The sequence below is a fragment of the Colias philodice genome, chromosome 24 (genome assembly GCF_061535455.1).
Source record: "Colias philodice isolate Cphi_HAF_F1 chromosome 24, ilColPhil1 Martin Lab GWU primary, whole genome shotgun sequence".
NCBI lineage: Eukaryota > Metazoa > Arthropoda > Insecta > Lepidoptera > Pieridae > Colias > Colias philodice.
The window spans coordinates 5,532,397-5,547,393 of record NC_143109.1 but is presented as its reverse complement, the minus strand read 5'-3'; the positions used below and the strand labels follow the sequence as shown (position 1 = coordinate 5,547,393).

Sequence of the window (14,997 nt, the reverse complement as noted above, 5' to 3'; positions counted from 1 at the left end):
TCAGTTTATGTTGCCTATTTCATGTTATTTTTTTCAGATTTTCTTATCTCTATTTTGCGCATAGTTCGTTGCTTATGTAATGAAGAAATAAATAAACTGGAATCACTAGATGCTTGTCTTATTATTATTTTACATTACAGGTAAATAAAGCAGCTATTGTATTTAAAATAAATTATATTTGAAGAAAATTGTATCTACGAATGACTCTACATTTATTGACAGCACCAATTTTAACGTTAACTATTTTTTAACGTAACTTTGATGTTGTAATATCGGACAAAATAATTATTTGAATAGGCAGAAACAAAGCTAGAGACAAATAAAATATCGTCTAAAATACTGCAATTCCATCATAATCAAATAGTATTATTTGGTATTTTAGCATAAATAATAGTGTATACGTAATGTTAGCCATCAAACTTATGTTAATCCTACTCGCGCTAGAAGTTGCAGTCTAATAATAGATATAATACATATCTTCTACTAGCTTTCTGCCCGCGGCTTCGCCCGCGTTTTCAAGGAAAAACCCGTTCCCGTAGGATTTCCAGGATAAAACCTATCCTATGTCCTTTCTCGGGTATCAAAATATCTCTATACCAAATTTCATGCAAATTGGTTCAGTAGTTAAGGCGTGATTGAGTAACAGACAGACAGACAGAGTTACTTTCGCATTTATAATATTAGTATGGATTATGAGAAGAATAATAATAGAGAAAACTTAAGAATCACATTACTTGAAATAAACTATTTTTAATAGGTGAATAAAGAGACTACACTGACTATAAATAGATTTTAATATCGTTTTTGAAAATATAAGAACGTTGAAAACTAAGTAAAAATCTAGTGTATAATGTTGGAAAACTTACAAATATTCATTGTAACATATCATTTGCTATTGAAACAAACTTTTACTAACAATAGGCTAAGTTTAATATAGAATTTTCATTTCACGCAATCTACGGACTGCCGCATACCGGCGTCTTCAATACATAGTACATAATATATAATACTACATAAGTTGAATACGTAATGCATTTTAGGAAGCGACCCATATCCCTAACCTTACCTTGTCTATTCTATAATCCTATCTGGATTTACACCATGATTTCTTACTTTTCCTGTAGAAAGAGCGGCGTGTGTGGCCTTCAGCAAGACAAGATGATAAAATGTACAAACTATGTCTTGTAAGGATACAATTTTGTCCTAGTTTTATGTGGCGCGTATTTATTGTTTTGCATATTTAGAAAAACATATAATTATGTACATGGTAAATATTACTAAAATAGTTTTGCTTGCATTTATTGTTATGTAGAGCAAATTAAAAAACATGCAATTAAGTTGAATCATTTCTTATTAAAATAGAAGAATACAAGCATACGCATGAAGTTATATTTTTATACGTCAGGATTAAATAAATTAGGTATATTATGACGTAATGCCACAGAATAATGTAGAGAAACTACATACAGTAAAAAAGCAATTACGTACGTTATCAACTTCGTACACCCACTGTTATGGTTAAATTATACAAGATATCTCTTTTACTAGCGTATGCATACTTCAGCACAAACTACATTAATATTAAAGCGATTAAACATAACGCATATACGACTTCTCAATTGCACATCTAAAAATAGTGAAAAGAAATCCAATTATTGATTAAAGCTTGATTAAACTTACCAATTGGTTGTGTCCGCTGATTATGACAGAGTCTCTGCCATATCAATTCGGCGTGTAATTTAGAAACACTGGGGTATTTACAGTTTATTTACGCGGGGTGCCGTGGCGGGTCTGTGCGGGCTAATGTCACACTGTCCGCCGGCAGTGCGGTGTGCGCGTGCGTGCCGCGGATTGGCGGCACGGCGGTCGATAGCTGCTATGATAAGGTATCGCCGAAGGCTGCGCCCTCATGGTGGGTGACATTGTAAAAACGGGGTAATGTTTAGAAACGAGGTCACCGGTTTGTATAAGCCCGCGTTTCCGGTTAGTGTTGCTGTCTATGAATGGGTTGCAATTTTGAAATTAATATCTCATAATCTTTATTGATAAATGAGTTGCTATTTTCCAAATTAATTTTAGCAAACAAATTAAGGTATAGTTATTTTGTTATCAGGATATAAAGTAAGATTTCAGCTACATACTTACTTCTATAAATATCACCATCTAGTGAACGATGCTGTAATTTTTTGAAGGCTTGCCTTTACTTTACGTAGAGTCTTACGTAACAGAGTTTAACTTACGTTACGTGACTCTACAGTCAACGTCAAGTACAATTTTCTTACTTTTACTTATAAATTTTTGTATGTATTATATAAGTATTATATTCTTTACTATTGTATATTCTGTATTCTGATATTTTTTTGTTATAAAGACATATATTATGATTTTAAACAAATATTGTTTTAATACAATATGAGATTGATTTTCATAAAATACAAATCTTAAAGATGTAGAGACAGATGTAATTGTATTAAATTATCTATGCATAACTATCCCTGGAACAATTTTATACTTAATCTGAATATTTTTATAGAAGGGGATTTTTACACATTACGTATACTTTTGGTTAACAGGCTCATTTTATAGAAAACATTACTAATTACTATGCCCATTACATTACAGAAAACTTAAATAAAACACACATTATTTACAATTATTTATTCATCATCAACGTCCGTGGACAAATACCGGACCTCCTGGTCGTTACTCACACGACCACGGAACCTCGCGATCGCGATACGACCACGGGACGACCGTGCGAAATTGTTCAGACATATCGCACTGCCGAATAAAACTGATACTAACCCTAGGGTCAGTAATATGATGAGTGTACTGCTTGACTTTGATTCTGAAAATAAATTGTTATATCTTAATTCTTAATACTATTATAAAGGCGAAAGTTTGTAAGTATGGATGTATGGATGTTTGTTACTCTTTCACGTAAAAACTACTGAACCGATTACAATGAAATTTAGCACAAATATAGAGGGTAACTTGGATTAACACATAGGATAGGTTTTATCCCGGAAATCCCACGGGAACAGGAACTATGCGGGTTTTCCTTTGAAAACGCGGGCGAAGCCGCGGGTGGAAATCTAGTTAGTCCATACTATTGTTATTGTGTGTGATAATCACGAAATGGAGCAAAGTTAAATCAAAGCTTTAAAACAAGTAACGTAATATTTTTTACTTAAGTATCTAAATATTTTTTTGCTCTCTGTCTTTTTATTTTTCTCAAAATAGCTGGATCGATCGTAAAAGAACTTTTATTGATGGATATTGTTGTAAATTTTGCGTAGCTTTATTCAGTTAAGACCAACCGGGAGTTATACCACAGTTGACAGATATATACTACGTACATAACTTAAGTATCTAATCTGTGGTTATACGAACTATCGCAATTAGGTATAATTGTTATTTTTTGAACCTATAGATCCAGAGTATCTATTATTCTTTTATTTCAATAAAAACAACATTACAGTCAGAATTACATAAGCCTTATGTAATTATTTATAGCCTTATGTAATTAAAGCTCTTATGTAAGTATTTTCCCGTAATCAGGCTTTGATATTTTATTTATCACTCCATTAATCCAGCGGAATTAACAACAATTCTGGCTTGGAGCCCAATTATAGTAAGATGCAATACATTATTCAGTGGGCTACTTTCATTCGTACACAATTCACAGTTTTCTGCTGAAAAGCTCTCTTCAGTTTACATAATGTTTAAAAGCTGTGTGTATAGTACATATTAATTTATTACGAGATTTTTGAGAACAGAAGGTTTTTTTTTTATTTATTTAAATGTTTTTCGAAATAGCTTTGAGAATTGGTTTATTATCGAAGGAAAATAAATTCCGAATGATAATAATTAATATGAGATAATGGTTTGATCAAAATTCGTTTTTTTTTTGCAATTTCATCAATATTTTAAGGAATTGATTTGACCATTGGCCAAATTGTTAAATTAATAATAAAATAGATCTTATGCACACGATTATAAAGCTTACCTTCAGGTTTCTGCGGTTTAATTTTCCTTGTTTCAACTTGTTGTTCCTTTTTAGCTTTTTCTACCATTTCATGATAAACGTTATGATTTTCATACGTTCTTGAGATACCGTGAGCAAACTCTGTTGTAGTTGAAATTTTTGTAGTAGATTTTGTGGTCGTAGTAGGTTTCCTTGTAGTAGGTTTGGTAGCTTTTGTAGTAGTTTTAGCTGTAGTTTTAGGAATAACTTTTGTAGTCGGTTTCTTCGTGGTAGTAGTAGTGGGTTTTCTAGTGGTTAATTTTGTAGTTGGTTTTTTCGTTGTTTTCGTAGTCGGTTTTGGTGTGGTTGTTGTTGTGGTTGAAGTGGAAGTGGTAGTAGTAGTACGAGGAGTAGTAGAAGTAGTCGTTGTCGAAGTAGTTGTAGTAGAAGTAGTAGTAGTAACAGTAGTAGTAGATGGCGTCGTGGAAGTTGAGGTAGTTTCTGGTGTAGTGAGAATAAGTTTTTGTGTTTGCGGCCCGATTTCTTCTGTGCTATTTACTGGAACTATATCGTCTAGTGGCGTCGTTGAGTCTGTAAGAAATGCGAAATAGTTTTATAGTTTTGTTTGTTTTCGTAGAGAGTTGTAGCGTATTTGTCATTAAAAGGTCGGCAACACGTCTATAAAACTTCTAGTGTTACGAGAGTGCCACTTTGCTTGCTCTGGCATTAAAAAACATAAATTAAAATGTGTTTGAGAATTTAATTAAAAAAGTAGGAAGTAGGTATACTGGATATAAGATAAGTAAATCTTTTTATTATTGGTTGTATTAACAAAGTAATTCTTAATGGATTAATTAGTAAGTTTAGATTAGAGAAAATACATGTAATATTTTTCAATTTGGAGGTTTACCCTTAATTGCATATTGTACTCAAACATAACTGGTGAAATATACCTACTTGAATAATATACATGGTATACGTGGATATAGGTACATAAATCACTTATAGAAAAGTTCTCATCTATCGACTATTAAAATAGTAATATTCTCACTAACCAGGCATAAAGATACATATTTCGAAGAAGTCCGGACAGCAGGTGTCCTCCGCGAGGCAGTAGGGGGAGCAGCTACATCCGATCTCGTTCAATTCTGTCTGTCTGATTGCGCAGCGACCGACGCACGAGTCTGGCGCTACGACAAATATTATTATTTATTATTAAGTATATAACAAAAACAGATTACCAATTGACACGCGATGGAATAAACTTTTTTTATAAAATAGCTAAAAACCGCCGTCAAATTGTCAGAACTTAGACAAAATTAAATAGGACCATATGGCAGGCACCAGCTCCCAAATAATTATCAAAATCTGTTCACCTAGTCGAAAGTACTGCAGATGTAACGAACCCAAAAAATAAAAATTAAATTGAGACCCTCTACTTTTTCTGAAGTCGGTTGGAAATAATTTAGCATTCTTTTGAAAGAATTTTCGTGATTGGATAGCTGGATCTAATTATATTTACTATACTACTTACAAAGACTCATAATCTAACCATAGAAATAAATTTCAGTGGACATTTTTTTATTGTCGATAGGGCAGCGCTTGACCACAATCTCGCCTGTTGTTAAGCTGAGATGTGGTCTAAGATGGTACGCGCTTTCCTAGAAGGCATTAGTGCAACCACGATGGACGTAAACTAAAAATGAAGAAAATAATACGGTTCCATAATAAACACTTACGTAATTTAGGCGAAGGAGTGACAGCCTTACTGGCTGCCTCCGTACAGTTACTGCCCTGAAGAATGGCCACGTCATCTATTGCTATGTCACTTGTGAAACTGGAGCCTCGCACACCTTCTATTATAATCTATTAGAGAAAAAATAATAAAAATCCTGTTAATATATCATTAAAGAAAAAATAGGTACGTGGAGAAATTAGGTAGATGATTTAAAAAGTGAGAACTATACTTAAAGTTTTTAAATTATTTTATAATATTACTAGCGGTCCGCCCCGGCTTCGCCCATGGTACATGTTTATGTTTTCTTTCCATAAGAACCATCCTCGTACTTCAAGGAATATTATAAAAAAATAATTATCGAAATCGGTCCACCCGTTCACGCGTGATGCCGTGACCAAGGAAAATGGGTCTAATATACCTACTCTATTATGTCTTTTAACACACGTCTCTTTCAATAAAAAAATCTTGGAAAGTATTTTCAATTTATTTATAAGTATTTTATGCAGTTGTAATTAACATAACTAAGTAGTAACTAACAACCGTTTTAATTATTATAATGAGTAGTAAATACCTACCCGTAATTTTGCACGGATCACCAAAGTAATAAGCAAAGACAAAATAAAATCAAATAACAACAAAATCATAAGAAAAATACCTGAAAGTTCTCTGAGGAATTCTTTAGTTTTGCAACATCATCAAACCAAACGTCGCCCAAATTACCCCATTTCTCGAAAAGAATATATTTTTCCCTATTTTCAGATCTTAATATGGTTTGCATATCAACATTTTCCGGTTTCTGGTATACTCGAAGACCGCCGCAAGTTCTGAAAAAAATATGATAGTTATAATTTAAACATATTAGACGTAGGTGCCAAGAAGTTACTGAATATCAATAATAGCTAGCGTAAAATATTGTAGAGCAATTTGTTCGCAGTTGTAGTGTTTCTCTATGTAATAATCTATTTAATTCTCGTTTTTATCTCACATTAAGTATTAAAGTGAAACTTTTATTACATCGTCTCAAACTTTTTGGTCTGTGTAGCGCATGTCGCGTGTATCGCGGCTGCCGAGTAGGTAGATATACCTACTCGGCAGCCGACCGTCACGCGACATGCGCTACACAAAGCAGTGTTCGGAACCGTTCGAACAGTTTCACTTTTACCGTGGTTTCATAAAACCACACAACATTTTTATTTATAGATATGACAGAAAGAAAGAAAGAAAATTGTAGTAATTGGAGTGACAGCAGGTACAAAGAGAGCAGTATAGAAAATGTCGTTATAAAATTAACGAAGTAAACAAAAATATAGTTACTGTAGCTACATATACTCTGGTTAAGAACCACTACAAGCTATATTTCTAAGAAAGCCAAAAACACCGTAAGAACAAAACTTAATATAAAACTTTAAAGTACCCATGTAATACTTACTTGCCAAACATATGATAGTAAAATGAGAAACATCCATCTTTGGTCAATGAATTATCAAATATAGGTGATATTAACCGCGCAGTATCGTTCTCCAGTCTTGATGTGCTTTCTATGTACATGTAATAACCTAAAAATAACAATATTATAAAAATACGTTGATCAAACTGCTAACATCTATAAATTATTGAGTTAAACGCGATTTATACATTATTGATTAGGTACATTAAAAACCCGACGTTTCGCAAACTTTACGGCGGGGGCACACGACGCGTTGCGGCGGCGGTCCGGTGCCGGAGCGGTGTCGCTGCGTCGTCTTACATAGAAATATCTGTGGCATGTCACACGATGCGCTCCGGCGCCGCACCGGACTTGCAACCACCGAGACGAGGCGGGGAGGGGTGAATGCGATGCGACGCCGGAGCGGCAGCGCTCAGTTGTTTTGCGTCACAAGGAAGGACTGACTGTCCAACGCTGCTACGGCGCCGCTGCGACAAAACAACGTTACGGCGCCGCACCGCTCGTGTGCCCACTGACACGGTGAAATCTTAGCGTTGCGGCGCCGCAACGCATCGTGTGCCCCCGCCGTTACAGGAAGACTTAAGACGACCGAAGAATAATCGAGCTGAAAAATCGGACTTTTCCGTTAAAGTCTTAAATGTATAATTCTCTCGTAAACTAAAACACAAGATAATACTAAACTGGTAATATTTTAACATTTCATGAAAATGATAGAGCTTATTACTTAAATGATCATTTCTAAGGTACCTATACGAAACAAAGAACTCAACAAAAGTTACAGATTTATTAAGTACCATCTCTCCCTATTCCCAAAGTGTGATCAAAAGACGGTCCAGTAAATAGGAACGAGCTGGGTGTCCTCTTATTCAATCTCTTCCAGTCGAAATCGTGTAGTTCATCCTGTTTCCAACCGCAGAGGTCTGGACTCTCGAAGTCACAACTTAATTGAGGAGGCTGCGAGCTGTCTGGAAAATAAATTTAGATATATAGAGACTGTCTTAAAGTTATCATTAAATAGGTACGTCTTCATTATTTTGTAGCTAACGATATTTTAATTATTGAATCGTTAAAATGATAATGCGAGCGAAAGAGAGCTATCTCTTATTGCATTTTAGAAATTCTCAAGTTGATCCTCGGCAGGAATAAATTAGTTAGTGAAAATTACATGATAATTTCATTTTCTTTGCTTGTTAATATGTGAAGTAACTATCTAACTAATAAACTGTCCAAATATTTCCTAATATTCCACTTATTGAAGTGAAACTTCTTGAGCGCTTTGAGAATAAAATATCAACGTCACGTCATGGTATAAGGCAACGATTTTTGTATCTTTGTATCTTGCCAAAAAAGTTTCCCTTTTAACACGTGTGCTCGGCTCACGCTCTTTTTTTCTTATATACAATGTAGATTAAATAAATCAGTATTACCAACACACATAGGCGCGGATGCGTTCCACTGCACACCATCACATATAATGACAGACGAGCCAACCAGCTTGAAGCCTGGCAGGCAGAAATACATCACCCAGGCGTAGCCATTACTGGGCAGAAAGATGCCATTCGCTACCCGGGGTACACTGCAACCAGGGCCTGAAATGTTCAGGGAATATCATCACCAGGAACATCAAATCCTTATTATTAATACTTACATTCATACCTAATCAATGAGAATAATAATAATTGATGTTCCCACTGCAAGTGATTCGCAATTTTGATTTATCCTCAAGATAGTATGGTTACGTTTATATGTTATACTATTTTAAATGATTATTTTGATAACTCGAGCAAAGCTTCGAGTTTCGACCTGTTAAAAATTAGTACTTACAGTAATTACAAGAAAATCGGAAAGTCTGATTATGTGTGAAGATTGATTAAAATTGTAATAACATATATAGATTGTACTATGTATGTACTTTTAGCATAGAGTACAAATGATAGGTAATATTACACCGGAATGCCGGTAATTTTTGAAATTTTTTACACATAAAGTTCAGCTTAAAACAAGCTAGTTTAACTTCTCAATGTACTCACGAACACACACAGGCATAGGCACGTCCCACTTCCCATCCTTGCAAGTTGCGTACTTGTTCCCCACGAGCTCGTACCGTGGAAGGCAGATGAACTTCACGAACCTAGCACGCTGCTTCATGCGGACCCTGCCGTGCGCCAGCCGCGGCATCCTACACGATATGGTGTCTGAGTATGAGCTAAATGATGCTGGAAGAAAATTAAATCCTTATCAATATCACTACGAATAAAACAAAGACACTTTCTCAGGTTTCTCTGTCCCTGTCCCTAAGTATGATCTTTAAAACTACGCAACAGATTTTGTTGCTGTTTTTTAATAGATACAATGATTAAAGAGGAAGGTTTATATGTATAATTCATTAGGTTTTAGACACGGCGGGCGACATCACAGCCAGAAAACTAGTTATAAATATTATATAGACTTTAAATTTATATTTTGAATTCTATAAGAACTAAAAATATCAAATGAAATTCTTAGTACCTAATTGAGATTTTCAATGTGGTAACGACACACCAGCTCCATCGATCTACATTAAAAGATATACTGATACGTAGTATGCTACAGATGATATTTGTATTCCTGATTGGTATATTTATGAACTAGATTTCCGCTCGCGGCTTCGCCCGCGTTTTCAAAGGAAAACCCGCATAGTTCCCGTTCCCGTGGAATTTCCGGGATAAAACCTATCCTATGTGTTAATCCAAGTTACCCTCTATATGTGTGCTAAATTTCATTGTAATCGGTTCAGTAGTTTTTACGTGAAAGAGTAACAAACATCCATACATCCATACATCCATACAAACTTTCGCCTTTATAATAGTATTAAGATTTTAGCTTCGTTGACCACTATATTGTAAAATAATTTGGAAAATCCAAAAGTGCACGCCTCATAATTTTTTTTTAATAAATATTTATTAATTATTATTTTTGTTTATTTAATAACAATTAAACCACATCGAATCAGACCCTGAAAAATGAAAGGGTTCTATTCCTGAGCATACTCAAGCGTAAGAGAAAAAAAAAGACTCGATTAGTAAAGTATTTCAGTCGCTATCGTGTTAACAAGAAAAAGGATCCGCACATACAGACACACGGAGTACGGACGTCTAAGACAGAACTTTTTTAAACTGTTTTTTAACTAGTTTAAATAACAAAAATGACATCAAAAATATCATGAACGTTAAAAATAGTGTTTTTTCTTAATATGTGTGTGTATGTATTATCTTACAAGTGCAATGTATGATACATAAAGACATTTTAAGTTTGAAAAATCAGATGTTATGCGCGAAGTGACAGTAGTACCCACCTCAACGCTTCGCTTATGAGGCGTGCAAAAAAGAAACATATAAATGGCTTGTATGGTGACATACAAACGATAGATTATTTTGGGATGAAATTTGCCTACCAAGAGAGACATTAATTGATAATATCCATGATGGAGATTTTTAATAAGTTCAAATTCTAGCAATTGCATTTTCAAATATTATCAGCCTTTTGAAAGCTTTTCGCTTGGAAAATTTTTGAAGTTCCTCACATATGTAACACAGTGAGTAGACACAGTGTAATAAATAAATAAACCATGTCTTCAACCGCCCTTTTTTAGATTGTCTGTAAGTTTCCCATCACCAGGGAATCTTCCGCTCTCAGTGGGAATTGAAAAGGTCGATAGGGTCACACCTACGCTACACAACCGGAAGTTTCGCCCGAGGACAACAATGCGTGCATCCGGTTGATAATTGTTTATTTATTTCATCATTTATTTTGATTAATTAAGTTTATTTTCAGCTGATGCAATGTACAATAGTTGGTTCTTATTTTACTTACAGTCAATTTGTTAGAAATATTTTATCGAAAAAGCTCGAGGGACTAAAAAGATGTTTAAAAATTGCTCAAATGTCTCGATAGTTTTGTTCTTTGACTCAATTTATTTATCAATTAGTTACTTTTTTAGAAATTTCAGTAATCGTAAAAGCGATTGCCAAATAACTATGAATAAATTTCAATTAAATTAATAAGCCATTTATTTATTGAAAAATTATTTTTCATCGTTACTCTACATAAACCAAATTACTATACAATTCTTAGGTGTATATTTATGTACCCTTGGCTATATCTACATAGTATAAAACAAAGTCGCTTTTTCTGTCCCTATGTCCCTTTTTACCTATGCTTAAATCTTTAAAAGTACGCAACGGATATTGATGCGGTTTTTTTTAAATAGATTTTAGAACACAGCGTTGAAAACTACGTGTGAAGCCGCGTGGAAAGCTAGTTAACAATAAATTTAGCTTTGGAACCAAAGAAAAGCTAAACTTTCCTACTACTTCGCAAGTATCGATATCGCTACCTTTCGCTTTAAAATGTGTTTTTGCATTCAACATTCAAAAAGTATTGTAGAACAAGTAGGAAATTACTTAAAAAACTTGTTCTCTAAGGGCCGATTTTTCAATGCTTGGATAAAACTTATCCGTCCAATAAAGTATTACACGATAATATTAAAATGTCATGTAAACTGTCAAATACGGACAATTAGAATACCTACGTTTTTTAAATGGTAGTTTTATACATTATTCAACGAATAAGTTTTAACCAAGGATTGAAAAATCAGCCCTTATACATATTTAATTAACTAGCTGTCAGCAGCAGTTTAGCATCAGGTGAAAAAGTAGGTACTTAGTTAGTATCTATCACTCTCTAATGTTTTTAATATCCCCAGAAATCATATCACAAAATCGCGGCGATGTGATATGGTTGTGACGTGAAAGAATGACAAAGAAACACACATTCGGATTTAAATTATTAAACTCAAAACTCAAACTCAAACATTTATTTATTCAATTAGACTTCTTCGAGAAGCACTTTTGAAACGTCAATACATATTTTTAACATTTACCACCGATTAAATATTAGTAAATCGTGTTGTGTTACTAAGAATATGTCCCGGCTAACGTTATCTGCCAGGACACCCTTATCACTTAGTTCTAGGAGATAGGAGATTAAAAAATAGTTTCTAGATACTTAATTATACCCAAAAATTCATAATAATCGGTACAGCCATTTCAGAGGTGTTTGGACATAAAGACATAGGTACGAAAATGTTTTATATGTCGCAGCTAATTAGCTTTATCAGCCGTTTAATTATTAAGAGCCTAGTCCCTTTAATCGACGCCGTTCAGTTAACGAACAGAATCCTGAAATTTGTTATGAAGTCTAAAGAAAAGATTTTTAATAATATCATAAACTAGCGGTCCGCCCCGGCTTCGCCCGTGGTACATGTTTACGTTTTCTCTACATAAAAACCATCCTCGTACTTCAAGGAATATAATAAAAAAAGAATTATCGAAATCGGTTCAGCCGTTCTCGAGTTATGCGCTTACCAACACATTTTGCGATTCATTTTTATATATAAGATTATTAAGTCTACACGTTTGTAGGTACGGATCCAATGGTGCACATTGATGGCTATAAAGTTTTACTTATTAAAATATTTCAAATACCTAATCAAATACCTACCTTTATGTTAGGTAGCATCTTTTGTATCGTAACAAGATTTTATAAACGACTACTTTTGGAAATATTATAAGTTAGGGATCCAGTATAAAAATATTCACGATTAAAGTAAGTACTTATCTATAAATTTATATAAAACTAGCGGCCCGCCCCGGCTTCGCCCGTGGTACATATGAAAAATAGATGTTGGCCGATTCTCAGACTTACCCGATATGCACAGAAAATTTCATGAGAATCGGTTCACCTGTTTCGGAGGAGTATGCAGACTAACATTGTGACACGAGAATTTTATATATAAGAAGATAAAATAAATCTTACCTGTTGTAAAAGGAACATGGGAAAATCCCAAAACAAACAACAATACAACACTATTCAATAACATTTTACACTAATTTAAAATAACTTCATAAATATTTAAAAAAATACACTAAATCTGCTTAAACTATACAGTACTTATACATCGAACTAGGTTGTGTACTGCGGTCACATATTTTAAAATACTACATAAAATTCATGCTTTTGTTACAATGATAAGAATATGTTATGTACAGATACACCAAATTAAATGGTGGTCGGAAATTAACCAGGAAAAAACAGCTTTGGTATAATAGTGTATGGATTGTGTTTGGCCTTCATATAATAGCATTTTTGTTCAACATATCAGTAATTACTTATAATTAATTAAATCATTAGATACTGTATTTTATTGAACGATTGTAAATACAACTTGCTACAGGTTGGTGTATGGCATGGTGGGAGATTTTCTTTCAACGTATAGCGCTGGCTCCTAGGCGTTCTCATTGTTATTTAGATATATATGTTAAGTAATCTGTGTTTAGTTTGTAAGTTGATTGTTACAATGGGGCTGCCATGAACAATCGTTCAAAAGCCTTGAATAAATGATTGAAAAAAAAAACTTGCTACAGTAACTGATCTGTTTTAAAACATTTTGTGTGCATTCATCGGATTGTACATAATTACATAACATTGTATTAGATTTTAATTATTTAGAAAGGAGGTATAATGTTGATGACCACCTGTCCTTTCTACGCATTTATTCTTTGACATAAACGGGATGTGCCGCTGAGTTTTATCAAAGGAAGCGGACTTTTCACTGAGTTATGAATACTATCAACTACTGTTTTGTAACAAGATAAAAAGTAAAACAACTAAAACCCAACTACGACAAAAAACGACGCTGAAAAAGTATAAAACAAAAGTTAAATTGATGAACTAATAAAGAAGCTATGAACGAAAAGATGTGAATTATATGCAATCAGCCCATGAATACAGGTAAAGTCACAAGCAAATGCTAGTAATATATATATATTCAAAATGTGCAAGTAAAAAGCTTTCAAATGATACCAAACACGGCATATTTATCTTAACTTTATTTTTTTACTCTGTATGTTTTGTCCGCTAGAGGGCGCCACATTCGATTTTGTGAAACCCCATATAGCCTATAACCAGCGGACAATTAAGACGCTTCTAATGATATGTCATTTGTCGAATTCTGATAAGTAGTTTAGAAGTTACGAGGGAACAGATGAACATACATACATACATACATACATACATACATACATACATACATACATACATACATACATACATAGCCTGTCAAAATCATAACCCCTCCTTTTGCTTTGCCGTAGTCGGGTAAAAAGCGATTAAGCAAGCCCTTAATCGTATCTTATCAGTTACCCCAAACTTGCTGATTCATAAACATAGATACTAAAACTATGACCAATTGATTGCATTTGTGATATGAAATGAATGACCCTACAGATTGCGATTTCTATAAAAATAATTGTGTAGGTACGCCTAAAATTATTGTTAAAATTGTCTCTTGTAACTGGCGCCTGGCATATACGAGTATTACAGTTGAGAGGTCCTTGATTTCAATGCGTCAGGGGGGATAAAGTTTCGAGAGATCACAACAAAATTAAACGAAAATAACAATGAAATTTTTGAAAATTATCGTACTTTGTAAGATGGTTAAACTTTGGTTAAACTGAAACGTTTTTGAAGTTTTTTTCAGAAAGCTTAAAAGCTCAAATATTCATGAGTGACGGAGATTTTTAATACCAAATATGACCAGCATGTGGCACTGATAAAATTGTATTTAAAATCTTGTTATTGTGGCATATGTTACGTAGTATAATTACTTAGCAGTTACAATGTTTGTATGATTTCTGATCTCTCCAGTCTCCTTTATTAACATATAAATTGTTTATAGCTTTGATAATATAAATTTTCAATAGAAAAAAATGAATCACGAGGCGGTATTCGAACCCGCATCTCTCG

The 14,997-nt window shown here is 33.7% G+C and overlaps 2 protein-coding genes across 10 annotated transcripts in view; both read right to left on the bottom strand.

Moving 5' to 3' along the window:
• Nucleotides 1-1,829, bottom strand: part of Cadps (calcium-dependent secretion activator 1) — a 52,702-nt gene extending 50,873 nt beyond the window's left edge. For 6 of the 9 annotated variants that reach the window (XM_089710181.1, XM_089710182.1, XM_089710184.1 and 3 more), the window contains exon 1: nucleotides 1,681-1,828. The gene's annotated coding sequence lies outside the window, so the exon portion shown is untranslated. Of the gene's footprint in view, nucleotides 1-1,680 lie in introns of all 9 variants that reach the window. The other 3 variants (XM_089710176.1, XM_089710180.1, XM_089710178.1) reach the window with 2 other exon arrangements.
• Nucleotides 1,830-2,643: 814 nt separating this feature from the next.
• On the bottom strand, nucleotides 2,644-13,167 carry LOC149477733 (uncharacterized). The gene is made up of 10 exons (XM_089710394.1): nucleotides 13,009-13,167; nucleotides 9,183-9,368; nucleotides 8,580-8,741; nucleotides 7,947-8,117; nucleotides 7,135-7,261; nucleotides 6,361-6,529; nucleotides 5,707-5,833; nucleotides 5,023-5,157; nucleotides 4,010-4,558; nucleotides 2,644-2,848 (listed from the first exon to the last, which is right to left on the bottom strand). Exons 1-10 carry the CDS (start codon nucleotides 13,070-13,072, stop codon nucleotides 2,658-2,660), a joined length of 1,881 nt encoding a protein of 626 aa, XP_089566520.1. The 5' UTR covers nucleotides 13,073-13,167; the 3' UTR covers nucleotides 2,644-2,657.
• Between the last annotated feature and the right edge of the window lie 1,830 nt (nucleotides 13,168-14,997).